Source organism: Pseudophryne corroboree, chromosome 10 (assembly GCF_028390025.1).
Source record: "Pseudophryne corroboree isolate aPseCor3 chromosome 10, aPseCor3.hap2, whole genome shotgun sequence".
Taxonomy (NCBI): domain Eukaryota; kingdom Metazoa; phylum Chordata; class Amphibia; order Anura; family Myobatrachidae; genus Pseudophryne; species Pseudophryne corroboree.
The window spans coordinates 96075506-96092833 of NC_086453.1; the positions used below are offsets into that span (position 1 = coordinate 96075506).

At 42.6% G+C, this 17328-nt stretch overlaps 1 protein-coding gene across 2 annotated transcripts in view; it reads right to left on the minus strand.

Moving 5' to 3' along the window:
* Positions 1–1418: 1418 nt before the first annotated feature.
* The window catches only part of ABCG4 (ATP binding cassette subfamily G member 4), a 231693-nt gene continuing 215783 nt past the window's right edge, over positions 1419–17328 (minus strand). For both annotated transcript variants that reach the window (XM_063942607.1, XM_063942608.1), the window contains one exon: positions 1419–6549. In XM_063942607.1, the coding sequence (XP_063798677.1) occupies positions 6324–6549 (226 nt within the window). In that variant the 3' untranslated portion in view covers positions 1419–6323. The remainder of the gene's footprint in view (positions 6550–17328) is intronic.

Consider the following 17328-nt stretch of genomic DNA (forward strand, 5'->3'; position numbering starts at 1 on the left):
AATTTAATCATTCTTTTGCACCAGTCCCCAGAGTGCCGCCTGGTTCTTCTAGCATTTGGGAGTGTGTTACATCCTCCCTAGGAACCACAGTTGTCTGTATGTATATATATATATATATATATATATATATATATACTCACGTTTGCCCGTGGCTTCTTTTGCTTGGATGTTTGTTATTGCTCAGAGGAACTAATTTTACAAAGACAGAAGTTCAATCTAATATTGTGATATTTTGTATATTTTATATTTTTTATCTAACCAACAAAATCCAATTCAAGGGGCAATAAATTCCACAGTCCAGTATAAGGTCACTTTAGTCAAACAAATATCTTGTACTGTAGTTCAAAAATCCGTTGCTACAGTATTTAACATCATGAGTCAAGATAACCTGCCTGATTAGTGATTGTTATATAGCTGGATTTTCATGTAAAATAGATCTTGTCTATCTATCTATCTATCTATCTATCTATCTATCTATCTATCTCTCTCTATATATATGTATATATATATATATATATATATCCTGTGTTTTTATATATGCATACATACATATATACCTATTTATGTTTTGGGTGTGCAATATATGTACAGTATATATATTTATATACATATAGTAATTTTGGACTTGAGGAGCCTGCACACTGCACGTGTTAAGCTTCTGTTTTTTCCTTTATTGCTCCTTTCCCTGATGTCACATCTAGATCATACATACCTCAGTTTCTTACTAGGTCACTATACAATAGTGAAAATGTGATCCAAATTCATCCAGTGGTTTTTGTGTGATGCCAGAACAGTTTGTGTGATGCCAGAACAGCCAGAACAGTTTGTGTGATGCCAGAACAAACAGACACAAATTCAGATTTTTTTTTGCCGACCCCATAGTTCATAAACAGTCCCTAGAAGTATATTTCTCAACAAAACAATTGCTATGTAACATGTAACAACCCTTACAGTTTAATGATATATGATTTATATATATATATATATATATATATATATATACACTCGGTGACTTGGAACGTCTGCTGTGCTACTTTTTGTTACAGATGTCCCCTTAAAGAGTAACTCTACACAAAATGAAGTTAAGTCCCGTTAATTTTTTAACTTCCCTTAGGGGTATATTTACTAAAGCTTTTACAACAGAGAATTGGTGATGTTGCACATAGCAACCAATCAGATGCTGTATCATTTTCTAAAAGGCAATAGAGAAATAAGAGATAGCATCTGATTGGTTGCTATGGGTAACATCACCAATTTTCTATTTTGGAAGCTTTAGTAAATTTACCCCTCAGAATCATTTCTGTAAAAACCTAAGCCCAATGCCACTACATTCCATACCCAAACCGACATGTGGCGCATTGCTTAAAAAAATCATGTGGATTTTAACAAGTGCGATACATAAAACAAATGCCATAGTATAGAGATATATATTTGTTTAATACATGAAAACATTGTTTTAAACCTTTCTTGAGCAGCAAAGAGAGCATATGGCCTCCAATAAAAACATTTAATTTGTCATGAAAAACGCATCCACAGGATGGGGTCTTCAGGATGTAGTTCAGGGAATCTTAGTCACAAAAGTACCCAGAGATTGCAGATTATCTGCTGTTGTAGCACACCGTACAATCTGTCTTTCTAGCTCCAACTACTTGTGGAAATAATAGTGCTTATTCCACATAGAAAGTCCTCTTCCCTCAGTTTCTTCATCGTTCACATCAATAATAGTATTCCCGGAAACTCATGGCACAGATGCACAGATTCAAATTCCTTGATTAATCCGACATTTCAGGACCTTTATTGTGTGTCCTTTCCTCAGGGAAATGTTGCATTAAATAAGGAATTTGAATCTGTGTATCTGTGCCGGGAGCGCCAGCCAGTTATGTGACTTATTGGTGGTCAGTCACGCTGCTGACGGGGAGAGCGCACCAGGCCAAGTAACAACTGTATATTTGGGAGTGACGGTCTCAGCAGTTGCTAATATATATATATATATATATATATATATATATATATATATATACATATGCGTGTGTGTATATATGGTCCATTGACCGAGAGCAGCATTTAGAGACAGCACACATATACTGTCATTGAAATTACTTGTGTATCCAAAGCAACGCTTCAGGATTTCACAACATCCGCCCTTTTGTACAACATTGCTACGAATATACAAGTTATTTCAACTATATGCCGTCTTTGAGTCAGGGTATGGATCTTATATATATATATATATATATATATAGTGATCGCAATACACCCTTTTGTTTCAAAAACTGGGCAGGAAATGGGAAAACTGACTTAGATTGAAGATGGCACCCATGTTCGGTACATACCCTATAAGATAGCCTACCTCACCCATACCTTACTGGAGTCTTCAGTTTTCCAATTTCCTGCACAGTTTTTGAAACAAAAGGGTGTACTGCGACTTTTGAATCACTGTGTGTGTGTGTGTGTGTGTGTGTGTGTGTGTGTGTGTGTGTGTGTGTGTGTGTGTGTATATATATATATATATATATATATATACACACACACTGTGTATATAGTGGAATTATGTCATTTTTCCTCATTTCCACTTTCACCCTAGAATAATAGTGTAATGAAGATATATAATAAATACATCTGCAAAAATAAGTCATATTTAGTATTAGTGCACTGGTAAAATCTCGATACAATCGAAGCATACACAAATAAAATATCCCCTTTGCCTTCTCTCTCAGTTATGGCTATTAAATCATTATAAATATGACCATGACAGGCGTGGGCCCCTTACCACATGGAATCACAATGCATGCATTAGCTTTTGTATGCTAGTAAAATCCTGTGTGTGTACATAGATCCCATTGGTTACAGTGACCCCATAACCACTAACATTTCCATTTCAGGTTGGAGATCTTGCTATGCTATGTACTATTGTGGACGCTGTCTGCTTATTTACTTGTGTTCACTGGAAGTGAACACATTCGGATCAGTGGTGTATTCTTCATTGACTTCTCCACCTGTAAGTGCTTAGGTGATAACCACAAGAAGGCAAACATCCCCAGTGGGTACTCAGCATTAAGGAGCGTGGACAGTATTGCTTGGTGGAATTGCAGCCATTCATAGCAATGCACATATTAGCAGCAGTTTGGCATCAATGTGTTAGTTTGGCAAGAAGCTGTAAGCCAGGCATGTCCAAACTGCGTCCCTCCAGCTGTTGAGAAACTACACATCCCAGCATGCCCTGACACAGTTTTACTGTCAGAGAATGCTAAAGATGTGTCAGGGCATGCTGGGATGTGTAGTTTCTCAACAGCGGGAGGGCCGCAGTTTGGACATGCCTGCTGTAAGCAATGTAACATTGCACATTAAACATTCAAGTAAATAAGACCTAATAACTTATTTTGAACTGAGCCCTTGTGCTGGGCGTCACTGTGGGGTGTTCCTGGTGAGATAAATTGTTTCTTTTTTCTTGCACCTCAAAAAAACTCCAATATTTTCTGTATCATAATATTTGGAGATTTATGCTGAAGCGCATACAGTAGCGTAAGACTACAACGGAACCTCACACTTGCTTTTATACAAATCAGTACGGACTTTATAAAGAGGCAGCTCTACACTGACTGTCTAGTGCTGTGGGGCTGCTGGGAAGGATCCGACTAGATCCCTCTCAGCAGGGAAATGCAAAAGAAGCCCATAGATTTCTGTAGGGCAACCAACGCCATCTAAAGATGGCATTGCTCACTGCATCCAAGCCCCGGAATCTATCATATATACCAGTATACCAGTATGACCGGCCAGATAGTTACTATCTGTTGCAACCACCTCTATTTTCAGCGATTTTTTTTTCTGATGTGTTTGGTGGCTACCCTCTCCTCCAAGCCCCATAGCAGCCACACCCCCTAGACTCATGGCAGTTTCACCAACAGACTGGAGGGACATTGGGACTGTCTTTATTACATGATTACCTTTGTGTATTTTAACCTTTCTTCCTACACTGAGAAAAGTACTACCATAAATGCTCCTCTGCCAACGTGCAACTGATGGTGTAATGGTTAGCATTTCTGCCCCACAGCACTGAGGTCATGGGTTCGATTCCTACCACGGCCTTAACTATGTGGAGTTTGTATGTTCTCCCTGTACTTGCGTGGGTTTTCTCCGGGTGCTCCGGTTTCCTCCCACAATCCAAAAATATGCAGGTAGGTTAATTGGCTTCTGACAAAATTAACTCTAGTGTGTGTGTGTGTAAATGTGCTAGGGAATATAGAGTGCAAGCTCCACTGGGGCAAGGACTGATGTGAATGGCCAAATATTCTCTGTAAAGCGCTGTGGAATATGTTTGCGCTATATTAATAACTGTAATAATAATAATAATTAACTGAAGGTGCAAAATGTGCCCTGTTAAAAGCATATGGCAAGACCTAACCACAAGCAGCTCAGGGCTAGTGCAAAAGAATACTGTTGTTTTGGAGTAAAATAGCTGTTGGCCCTTCTGCTAGCTCCAAAACTCATTTTCAATTTATTGCTTTGTGGAATCCAAATCTCAGCATTGTGGTGTACCTAGCCAATCCTAGCTCCACCCAACTCTTCCCATTGGTTGGCGCAAGCTCTACAGCGGATCCTGCTCATATATTTGGGTGGAAGTCTAGATACAACTGCACAAGCTAAGTATACAGCACCATAAAAAAAAAAAGAATTTCCACCAGATCTGGGCCGTTATGAATCAGGCCCAGATAATAACTCTATATTAAAATGTGATAGATTAAAGGTACGTGAAGTAGCATGAAAAAAAATCCATATACATATATGCATTTCTATACTTTGCATGCATACTGAAACTGTATTCATATGCATGTTTTAGACTGACAGTCCTTAATGCCTGGAGAGGTGGAAAAAGCAGGGCAAGAATAAGTTTCACACAGTGAGGATGTGTTGTACGTACATGTAGCAAAACCCTGAACCCGTGACCTGTAATGAGACTTGGGCGCATCACCAGAAATGCTTGTTGGTGGGCATATCTTTTGCAGGTACTACCAGGATCATAACTAGGGGTGTGCGAGTAGTGCCACCAACCAGGGTTCAAGGTCCTGGGGGCTGCACTGTCACTGCCAGATGGCACCTGCATTTGGTATATAGAGTACTTGGAATGACACCCATTCAGTAGCCAGTAGAGCAGCTGCTGAACTGCCTGGAACGTCCAATGGATACTCCAGGCAGACACCCTTCAGCCTATATTTCCACCCAGAGCATTCTTAGGAGGCTCCTTTGTTTCCTGGTGATGGCGGCCCCCTTGGCATGCCTTATTCACATGCTCGGCAGCCATGCCGTTACAGGGCAGAAAATCACCCTGTTACGGCACTTGGCATTTCAGGGCAAGTGTAAAGATGCATGATGATAATTATGACACCTGCAGCACTCTCTATCCACTCTTGATTGTCTGCTTGCGTATTGATCCCTCAAGTTGATGGTACTTCATTCATTGGCAATTGGCTATGTTAAAAGAAGAAAATCATTGGCTGTGTATTCGGAATACTTCATTTTCATTTTTGTTCATAATACTGCAGGTAAGAAGATTCCCGCTGGATTTCTAAAGGGGTAATCAGCAAGTGTTGGGGTGCTTTATTTCATTCCATTTTATCTAGAGAATGCAACTTTGGCATTTTTTACTCGCTCAGAGACCGTGCGCTCATTCCGCCTTGTATGACACTTCATTACATTATATTGTGTACAAAATAAATAGGATTATTCGACTTCTGCATTACTACTAATACTGTCTGCACTATCTCTACACTACAGTCGGGTGTTAATATACGCAGTTTTGCGCCTTATACAGAAATACTGTTGCCTTCTGAGTTTGACGCATCTTGAGATACGTGTGACTCGATATACACAAGTACTTATTGCGACATCTTTTTAGGAGAATGAGCAGGGTAAAAATTGTGTCCAACTCTAGACTTAGGCCCACAGTACCACATGCAATATAATTTAGCACTTTGGATAGCTCCAGGTCCAATGTTACTACAGAGTATTCCGTGGCTTTCTCCAGCAGTTGCACAAATACAACTAGCATGCTCTGTCAGCCACTGATTAAATCCCATTCCTCGGATTGATTTTCTTATTGTAGGGAACTTTTACACAATATAATAAACATGCTCAATTGACAAACATAAGCGCAGGAGAATATTCTGCCACGCCGTATGGGAATTGTGCATAGTTTCGCTGCACAAAATAAATGGGGTATAGAGAATAGCAGATTAGGATGTATAGAGCTGACTGTGAGAGTATGTCCTTGTCCCATAGGTGATATATATTGTCAATTTCCTGAAAGCAGAATCCTTTGCTGCCATCTACCGTTCAGACTTAACACGGTAGCGGAGAACAAGATAAGCAAGAAGACGGAGTCCAATGAAGAAACCTCCCAGCACCAGAAAGTCCACATAAAGTTTGGCATCCTCAACATCCAATTGCTGTAAAACTTGTTGGGGATGCTGGAATGTGCATGAGGGTTCGTTGCACTGGAGGTCGGAACGGTTCATACCATAGATGGTTAGGATCACTCCTTCAAAGCCATACCTATGGGGAAAAAATAACAATTTACAAACAACAAACACACTACGGCAGTTATGCTGTCCTGTGATTAGTGCCGCAATCCTCTTTCTATACTCCGTATAGGGCCAATGTAGAGCTGAACACAAGTCGGATGTAAATACAGGTGAAAATCAGAAAATTAAAATATCATGCAAAAGTTCATTTATTTCAGTAATTCAACTTAAAAGGTGAAACTAATATATTATATAGACTCATTACATAAAAAAGTTGGATATTTCAAGCCTTTATTTGTCATAAGTTTGATGATTGTGGCTCACAGTTTAAGAAAACCCCAAATCCTAAATCTCAGAAAAATAGAATATTAAATAAAATCAATAAAAAAAGGATTTTAAATACAGAAATGTCGGCCCTCTGAAAAGTATAATCATGCATATGTACTCAGTACTAGGTTTGGGCCCCTTTTGCATGAATTACTGCCTCAATGCGGCATGGCATGGATTCTATCAGCCTGTGGCACTGCTGAGGTGTTATGGAAGACCAGGATGCTTCAATAGCGGCCTTCAGCTTTTCTGCATTATTCGGTCTCATGTTTCTCATCTTTCTCTTGGCAATGCCCCATAGATTCTCTATGGGGTTCAGGTCAGGTGAGTTTGCTGGCCAATCCAGCATAGTAATCTCATTGAACCAGGTTTTGGTCCTTTTGGCAGAGTGGGCAGGTGCCAACTCCTGCTGGAAAATTCATTCAGCATCTCCATAAAGCTTATCTGCTGAAGGAAGCATGAAGTGCTCTAAAATGTTCTGGTAGACAAAGAACTGGTCTGTTGCTCAGTGGTCCAAAGCCCTCTTTTCTGAGGAGAGAAAATTTTGCATCTCATTTGGAAATCAAGGTCCCAGATTATGGAGGAAGAATGGAGATGCACACAATCCAAGATGCTTGAAGTCCAGTGTGAAGTTTCCACAGTCTGTGTTGATTTGGGGAGCCATGTCATCTGATAGTGTTGGTCCACTGTGCTTTATTAAGTCCAGAGTCAACGCAGCCTCCTACCAGGCCTTTTTAAAATACTTCATGCTTCCTTCAGCAGACAAGCTTTATGGAGATGCTGACTTAATTTTCCAGCAAGACTTGGCACCTGCCCACTCTGCCAAAAGTACCAAAACCTGGTTCAATGACCGTGGGATTACTGTGCTGGATTGGCCAGCAAACTCGCCTGACCTGAACCACATAGAGAATCTATGGGGCATTGCCAAGAGAAAGATGAGAGACATGAGACGGAACAATGCAGAAGAGCTGAAGGCCGCTATTGAAGCATCCTGGTCTTCCATAACACCTCAGCAGTGCCACAGGCTGATAGAATCCATGCCACACCGCATTGAGGCAGTAATTCATGCAAAAGGGGCCCAAACCAAGTACTGAGTACATATGCATGATTATACTTTTCAGAGGGCCAACATTTCTGTATTTAAAATCCTTTTTTTATTGATTTTATGTAATATTCTAATTTTCTGAGATTTAGGACTTGGGGTTTTCTTAAGGTGTAAGCCAGAATCATCAACATTATAACAAATAAAGGCTTGAAATATCTAATTTTGCATGTAATGAGTCTATATAATATATTAGTTTCACCTTTTAAGTTGAATTACTGAAATAAATGAACTTTTGCATGATATTCTAATTATCTGAGCTAATTGTTGCAGATTAATGTGATTAGGGGTCTATTTACTAAGCTTTGGATGGCAATACAGTGGAAGGTGATAACGCATCAGCCAATCAGCTCCTAACTGCATGTCACAGGCTGGGTTTGAAAAATGACAGTTAGGAGCTGGTACTTTATCTCCATCCACTTTTTCCCCATCCAAGGCTTAGTAAATAGACCCCAATATTATTTATTACAAGATATTACGCAACATTGACCCATGTATAATGCTGAATGTATGGTAACTTGATATTTTCTAACTCATCAGAGTGAGCTACAAATGACCAAGTATTTGGAATGTCCAGATAATGGGGTTCTGTGTTGTATGAAGGTGGCATTTGGGGATGGTAGGCAGAAAGTCATTCTGACTGCCTACAATGATCTGAATGATAGATAATGGCAAAATTCAAGATGTATAATAACACATAAGTCACATCAAAAATCAGACTTGTGAACCATTTGGTGTTTGGAGACTGTCAAAACTCTCTGACTTCATTGACAGACTGGCAACCCCCAAGGAATTATGCACCCCTACAAATGTAATTATTATAAGATACAGCATTTGGTAAAAATATTATAAGTTGACATATCTATGTTTCATCTCAATTCATAAACAATTATCTGAACTCAGAGGCATCACAAGTGGGGTGCAGGATGTGCGGCCTCCCCACCCCATCCTTCCAGGGGGTGACACCAAAATGCAGACTCACTGAGAAGGTGTCAGCAGTGCTGATAGAGTCTCCAGAGGCAGCCGGCACACCCCTGGAGAGAGGTAATCAGGAGCTTCCCACAAGGTCACGCCCCTTTAATGATGTCAGTGGACACTGTGATAGGCCACGCCCCTGACTGTTAAGTCACGCCCCTTTTCACGAGGACACATCTTAGGCGAGCACAGGGGGTCTCTTGGCAGCACTGAGTGTCACCGACCCTGTGGGCTGCCACTGAATGAACTCTCACATTTGTGTCATAACTGGGAAAATAATTATACCCTTCTAAGATTTCAGGCATTAAAAATCTTGATTATTAAGGAAGCTGGTCATTGAATTGGCCAGTGAATACCAGAGATAGAAGGACACTGAAGGGGGGATTTAGGTGCATAAAATGCATGCTGAGAGAGAGCTTGTCTTCTTTACCAGGATGTTTCGCTGCCACTGTATCCAAACTTTATAAGTGCAAATTTCTGTTTTATATCCTGATTTTATTTACATGCTCATATGCCATTTATATTCTTTGCATGTCATTTGTTATCATTGTTTTTGTACTTAACATTGTGGATATTTTATCTATAATAAATAAGTCCATGTTCTTACTACTCATAGGGCCTAATTCTGAGTTGATCGCAGCAGCAAATGTGTTAGCAGTTGGGCTAAACCATGTGCACTGCAGGGGGGGCAAATATAACATGTGCAGATAGAGTTAATAATAATAATAATAATAATAATAATAATAATAATTTTATTTATATAGCGCTCTTTCTCCAATAGGACCCAAGGCGCTTAACAGATACATAGCATAATATAGTACAGAAAATAATTAAGTACATTTTTATAAAATACAGAAGCATGAAGATACTAAAGGGACATTATGGAAAAGCTTGAGTAAACAGAAAAGTCTTGAGTCTACTTTTGAAGGATTCTATAGTTGGAGCCTCTCGCACTGTGCGGGGAAGTGAGTTCCATAGAGTCGGAGCCGCATGACTAAAAGCTCGACCCCCAGATGAATTACGGTAGATTCTAGGTACTGCTAAAAGTCCTTCATCTACAGATCGCAGTAATCGAGTGGGGCAGTATGGGGTCAGAAGCTGTTTCAGGTACCTTGGGCCTTGGTCATGTAGTGCTTTGAAACTCAGTAAGCCAATCTTGAAGATGATTCGCCATCGTACAGGCAGCCAGTGAAGGGAGTAGAGGATGGATGTTATGTGGCTAGAACGGGGCTGGTTGGTTAATAGCCTGGCAGCTGTGTTTTGCACCAGCTGTAAGCGCTGCAATTCTTTTGCTGGTAGACCAAGGTAGAGGGCATTACAGTAGTCTAAACGAGATGATACAAATGCATGTATGACTTTTGGCATATCATCTGAGGGAATTAAGTGCTTGATTCTGGCTATGTTCCTCAGGTGAAAGAATGAGAATTTGATTGTGGCTGATATCTGATGTTTAAGTGTCAAGCCACCATCCAGGACAACGCCAAGATTCCGCACATGATCACTGGTCTGTAATTCTGAATCCCCGAGTGTAAGTCCAGTTGGTTGGCTATGCTGCAGTCTTGTCCTTTGATGTTGCGGTCGTATCATAAGGACCTCTGTTTTATCCGGGTTCAGTCGCAGCCAACTGGCGCTCATCCACTCCTGTAGTTCAGCTAGACAGCCATTTAGGGTTGCTATTGGGTTATCAGTGCCCGGAGCAAAGGACAAGTACAGTTGTGTATCATCTGCATAGCAGTGGTAGACCAGGCCATGGCGCCTGATTATTTCGCCCAATGGGAGCATGTATACTGCAAAAAGCATGGGGGATAGTATAGAACCTTGTGGGATACCACATGGCAATGGCACTGGTGGTGATGAGTATAATCCAGATGTTATGCACACCAGTGCCTGCAGGAAAGTACTGGTGTCAGAACTGTTATGCACTCCAGTGTCTGCAGGAATGTACTGGTGTTTGAACTGTTATGCAAAACAAATGGACTCACAGACAAACTGGGGAATATGACATAACGTACACAGAAGGTGATAGGGTAACAAAATACACACAAAGTGAACAGAGAAGCCCAGAGGCTAAGGAACTGGGTATCTCCCTTGTATTAGAACTGCTCAGATGTAAAAAGCAAGATGTTGTGTTTTAATACGTAGAGAACCTGAAATGCTGTTGCTAAGGGCAACAGCAAAACCCTAAAGGGTTACCAACGGGTGTGGCAGTAAACTCCTTGGTCAGAGATGGAATGATAGACACAAGGAGAGTCTCCACAATCCTATTTCTCACTTGCAGTGCACAGGTTTTAGCTTACTGCCACTAAACTGACCCCTGACACCTAGCACAGTGAGACAGGATTAGACAGGCAAGTCTTAGAATACAGCCGCAAACTTGCTAGGTTCACAGAGTAGTAACAGAACCCCAGCAAGCTAAACGACTGACTCCAGTCTTACTGCTAGGTCTGGATTGGCAGAGTGTAATACCAAATCCCCAGGCCTATTTGCAGTAAGCAACAAACAAATACAAAGCTACACAGTACTGGCTAACTTTCATGAACTGACTAACCAACAAAGATTCAGCAGCATCTGCTTACCCTGAAAAGAGGCCTTATAAAGCAGGTGCTGTCCACGCCCCACTCAGACCTCACAGACTGTGAGCACAAAAACCAGCACCGGATCCCCTGCCGTGCACAGAGCCTATAACCACTGCACAGCAAAAGACCCGAACCGGAGTATCAGCTGCGCTCAGGTTACTCCACTAGCACTTGTCTCCTGGTTGCCATGACGACGTGGCAGCACAGGGCAGGAGACCCTAACACCAGATGATACTCTCTGTGACCTGCCTGTGAGAAATGATTTGAACCAGTTTAGGACTATGCCATCCAGACCACAGAAATGTATCAGTCGATCAAATGCTGCCGAGAGATCCAGAAGGATTAATATTGAACAGTCACCTCTGTCTTTTGCCATCAGAAGATCATTTAACACACACACCAGGGCTGTTTCAGTGCTATGTCTTCTCCTGAATCCTGATTGAAATGGATCATAAATATCATGGGTTGTCAGGCGGGTTTCCAGTTGATTTGCAACGACTTTCTCAATAACCTTTCCTAGGAAAGGAAGGTTTGATACCGGTCTGTAGTTGGTCATGCAGTCGGGATCTAAATTAGGTTTTTTAAGAAGCGGTCTAACAATTGCTTCCTTTAGGGGTCCAGGAAAAATGCCTGTCTTCAAAGAGCATTGAACAATTTTTGTAAAGAAAGGACCAATTATATCCATACAACCTATTAGAAGCTTGGTTGAGGCTGGGTCCAGATCACAGGTGGGGGGACGCAAAATCCGAGCAATTTCAGCAGTGTACTTTACATCCACTGGATCAAAGCTGGTCCATGAAGGCAGGTAGCTTATATTGGCAGTTAGATTTAGGTGGGGTGTATTCAAACTGCAATCTAAATTGCAGTGTAAAAATAAAGCAGCCAGTATTTACCCTGCACAGAAACAAAATAACCCACCCAAATCTAACTCTCTCTGCAAATGTTATATCTGCCCCCCCTGCAGTGCACATGGGCCCTCATTCCGAGTTGATCGGTCGCAAGGCGAATTTAGCAGAGTTACACATGCTAAGCCGCCGCCTACTGGGAGTGAATCTTAGCTTCTTAAAATTGCGACCGATGTATTCGCAATATTGCGATTACTAACTACTTAGCAGTTTCTGAGTAGCTCCAGACTTACTCTGCCTGTGCGATCATTTCAGTGCTTGTCGTTCCTGGTTGACGTCACAAACACACCCAGCGTTCGCCCAGGCACTCCCACCGTTTCTCCGGCCACTCCTGCGTTTTTTCCGGAAACGGTAGCGTTTTCAGCCACACGCCCCTGAAACGCCGTGTTTCCGCCCAGTAACACCCATTTCCTGTCAATCACATTACGTTCGCCGGAGCGAAGAAAAAGCCGTGAGTAAAAATACTTTCTTCATAGTAAAGTTACTTGGCGCAGTCGCAGTGCGAACATTGCGCATGCGTACTAAGCGGATTTTCACTGCGATGCGATGAAAAATACCGAGCGAACAACTCGGAATGAGGGCCATGGTTTTGCCCAATTGCTAACAAACTTGCTGCTGCGATCAACTCTGAATTACCCCCATGATTTGAATTCTAGCTTGGTATTTGTTAAAGCTACATACAGACATGGACAAATTTTTTGTTATCCCTCCATGAAAAAAGAAGTGCCCGTGTATTCACTGAAGTAACTTGAAAGTGACAAACGGAACTGGCATCCTGCATTGTTTATGCCATATATAATAGAAAGAGATCTACTACGCAGTGTTAAGAGCGGAGAAGTAAGCCAGTGGAGAAATTTCCCCATGAACCAATCAGCAGCTCTGTATCAATTTATAGTATGCAAATTATAGATGTTACTTCAGTACTGATTGGTTGCCATGGGCAACTTCTCCACTGGCTCACTTCTATGCTCTTATCACTGCTTAGTAAATGTCCCCCTTAGATTTTTAATTCAACAGAATATTTGTAAATAATTAAACAAATGAAAATGGCACAGACAGAAATGATGGACCATCACCTAATAGTTTGTTGCACAACCTTTAATGGCAATTACTGCAAACAAGTGATGTATCTAGCTTTCAATTAGGGCCATCTTAACAGCACTGTAGGCCCTGGGCAAAGCAATGCACTGGGGACCCTACACACCCATTCACGGGAATAATTTGAAAACAAAATAATTTTACCCCTCCTGAGGTTTATGCGCCGTCTGTCCACATGCTTCCGTAGAGTGAATGGTTGTCTGCACTCTGACAGGTGGATAGCTCCAGCATCATGACAGCCATTCGCTGTCTGGCTGCAGGCTGGAAGGCCAGTAGAGAATGCAGCCTGGCTGCCCAGATGGTATGAGGGCAACATACAGCTTGTCGGGATCCCGGCTGTCGCAATACCGCTGCTGGGATCCCGACTGTGGCACCATACCGCCGCCGGTATACCGGCGAGGTAGGTGATTCCCCCTCTATGGGTGCTCGCCACAAGCCCACAGCATGGGGAGCGTAGTGACCCCGCAAGGGGCTTCGTTGCACTCGCCCCCCCCCCCCCCCTCCCCTGCTGGCATTCCATCACTCGGGATGCCATTGCCGATGTCGGTATACTGACCTTCGGCATCCCGTGCATCAGGATATCATACCGATCCCGCCCAGATTATGTATAATTCACAATGTAGCCTTATTTCTTATACCACACATGAACTGTTCTCTAATATAGTGCTGTGCACCACAGAATACTACATAGATCATTCATTGTTGTGACATTTAAGTATCTTTTGGCTTCTATAATATGCTGGTCTATAATTCACAATTAGAGTAGCTGAGCAGCAATCTCTACCTGCCTCCCAAGAAGCTCTAAAAGCACCAGCCTGGAGGGCAGATGTACCCCCAGCCGCTGCTCGAAGACCCCTAGAATCGTGGAACCCTGGGAAACTGCCCAGTGTGCCTATACGTTAAGATGGTCCTGATCTCAATGATATTGCTGCACCTGTCAACGGGTAGTTTGGAATACTCTTACTTAGCAAACTGCTCCAGCTGTCTCAGATGTGATGGGTGCCTTCTCCAGACTGAATGTTTCAGCTCTTTCCATAGATGTTCGATAGGATTAAGATCAGGGCTCACAGAAGGCCACTTCAGAAAAGTCCAATGTTCTCTTCTTATCCATTCTTGGGTGCTTTTAGCTGTGTGTTTTTGGTCCATATCCTGTTGGAGGGCCCATGACCAGCTACTGAGACAGAGCTTTCAAGCACTGGGTATGTTTCACTCCAAAATAACGTGATAGTCTTGGGGGTATATTTACTAAACTGTGGGTTTACATAAGTAGAGATGTTGCCCATAGCAATCAATCAGATTCTACTTATCTAGCATCTTCTAGAAGACAAAAGCTAGAATCTAAGTGGTTGTTATGAGCAACATGTCCACTGCACTTTAGGGAATAGACCCCTTGATATTTCATTGTGCTCTGTATAGATTTAAGGCTCCCAGTGCCAGACACAGCAAAGCAGCCCCAAGACATGACCAAGGCTTCTCCATGTTTCACAGTGGGTATGGTGTCCCTTTCTTTTACAGCTTAATGTTTTAATATGTGAACATAGAGCTAATGTAAATTGCCAAAAAGCTACAGTTTTTACTCATCTGTTCAAAGGATATTCTCCCAGAAGCCTAGTGTCAATATGCGTTTTATAAAATTCTCCTGGGTCTTCTTCCACGGAGCCCACTGTCACTCAAAAAGCATTGGATGCTGCAATCAGACACTGATTAAAGCATTGGATGCTGCAATCAGACACTGATTGGAGTTCCAGCTTTTATGAGATAATTCTGTTTTATTAAATATTCCCCTGTATCTCTTTGGAAGTTTTTCTTGGCTCTGTATTTTACCATTCTCACTATCCTCCTGTTTTATCTGGGATACATTTTTCCTCTTGCGTCCACACCCAGAGAGGTTGGCTACAGTCCCATGGACTTTAAACTTCTTAATAATATTTGCCACTGTAGTCACAGGAACATCAAGCTGATTGGACATGGGGGGTCATTCCGAGTTGTTCGCTCGTTGCCGATTTTCGCAACAGGGCTATTAAGGCAAAAAGTATTTTAGCACAAAACTTAGTAGATTTACTCACGTCCGAACGAAGAATTTTCTTCGTTGAAGTGATCGGAGTGTGATTGACAGGAAGTGGGTGTTTCTGGGCGGAAACTGACCGTTTTCTGGGAGTGTGCGGAAAAACGCAGGCGTGCCAGAATAAAACGCGGGAGTGTCTGGAGAAACGGGGGAGTGGCTGGCCGAACGCTGGGCGTGTTTGTGACGTCAAACCAGGAACGAAACGGGCTGAGCTGATCGCAGTGTAGGAGTAATTCTCGAGCTACTCAGAAACTGCTAAGAATTTTCTATTCGCAATTCTGCTAACCTTTCATTCGCAATTCTGCTAAGCTAAGATACACTCCCAGAGGGCGGCGGCCTAGCGTGTGCAATGCTGCTAAAATCTGCTAGCGAGCGAACAACTCGGAATGACCCCCATGGTCTTATAGCCTTTACCTTTAACATGTTTGTCTATCATCTTCCTTCTAATCCCCTCAGACAACTCTCTCCTTTGCTTTTTCTGGTTCTTGGTCAATGTGATGCACACAGTGATACCAAACAGCAGTGAGGGGGTACCAACAAATCTGTCCAGACCATTTTAGAAAATCTTTGGAGCATAAGCAATAATTTATCTGATTTCACAGTTTCTTTGTTTTATTCTATCACATAGCAAAGGGCTTGCAGTTATACATAATTAAATGGGGCTAATCCAGACCTGATCGCTGCTGTGCGTTTTCGCACAGAAGCAATCAGCTCTGAACTGCGCCGATGGCTGTCTTAGCCCTGCGATCGCCTCAGCCTGATTGACAGGCAGAGGCGGTCGCTCAGTGGGAGGGGGCAGGCTGGCGGCGTTTGGCCGCTGTTTAGGGGGCGCAGTCTGGGCAACGCATGCGTGCCCGGACTGTTGGGGGGGGGTGATGTCACATGCAGCCGCTGCGACCCTGGCAGCGACAAGTAGCTCCCTGCCAGTGCGCAGGAGCTGCGCTGGTAGGGAGCTACTCTTCCAGTACAAAAGCGTCGCCGCTGTGCGATGCTTTTGTACTTGTGCGGGGAGGGGGAATAGGGCCTGACATGCGGGGCGGACTAGCCCTGTGCTGGGCGTCTCCCCGCATTTCTGAAGATTGATCGTAGATGTGCTAAATTTAGCACATCTACAATCAGGTCAGTATCACCCCCAATATCTTTTAATTAATCTATTTTCAGTAGGAATGAAACATTGTTTCAATGAGCTGCAAGGGTACCAACAAATCTGACTACATCTGTATGTAACGACAGGGGAAAGCGTTTGGGTAACATCATCTCCGCTTTGAGGAACGGACCCTGTCCCCTTCCCAAAATGCCCTCAGCCTGTCAATTAGCTTGAAGAGCATTACGTGCAAAGACGCAGGACCCATTCTGCACATGCGCAGTGTCCCCACCGACATGTCCGCCTACCATCAGGTTAGTATACAAGTCTGAATCAGGCCCTAAATGCGTATGTTCATCATATCCAGGGTTGCATGTATCTGTGCTGCCAGAATGCCCCTATCCATAAACTTTGTTTCATAGCCATCAACATTACCAGTGTCCACTTGCACTAGCCCTATCACTGGTGCAAAAATTAATCAGGTAACAGGCATATATACATGTACGCACAACTTCTGTCAACACGCCATTGCTAAGGCTTGTAGGGAAATAGTGATTTTGCTCTAAGGGCCTAATTCAGTAAGGATTGCAAATTCTGCTGCAAGGATTGCAAATTCTGGTTTGCAAGGCCGCCCAGCATGCTGACCGGCGCCTCCCCCTGTTCAAAAAGCAGAAATTG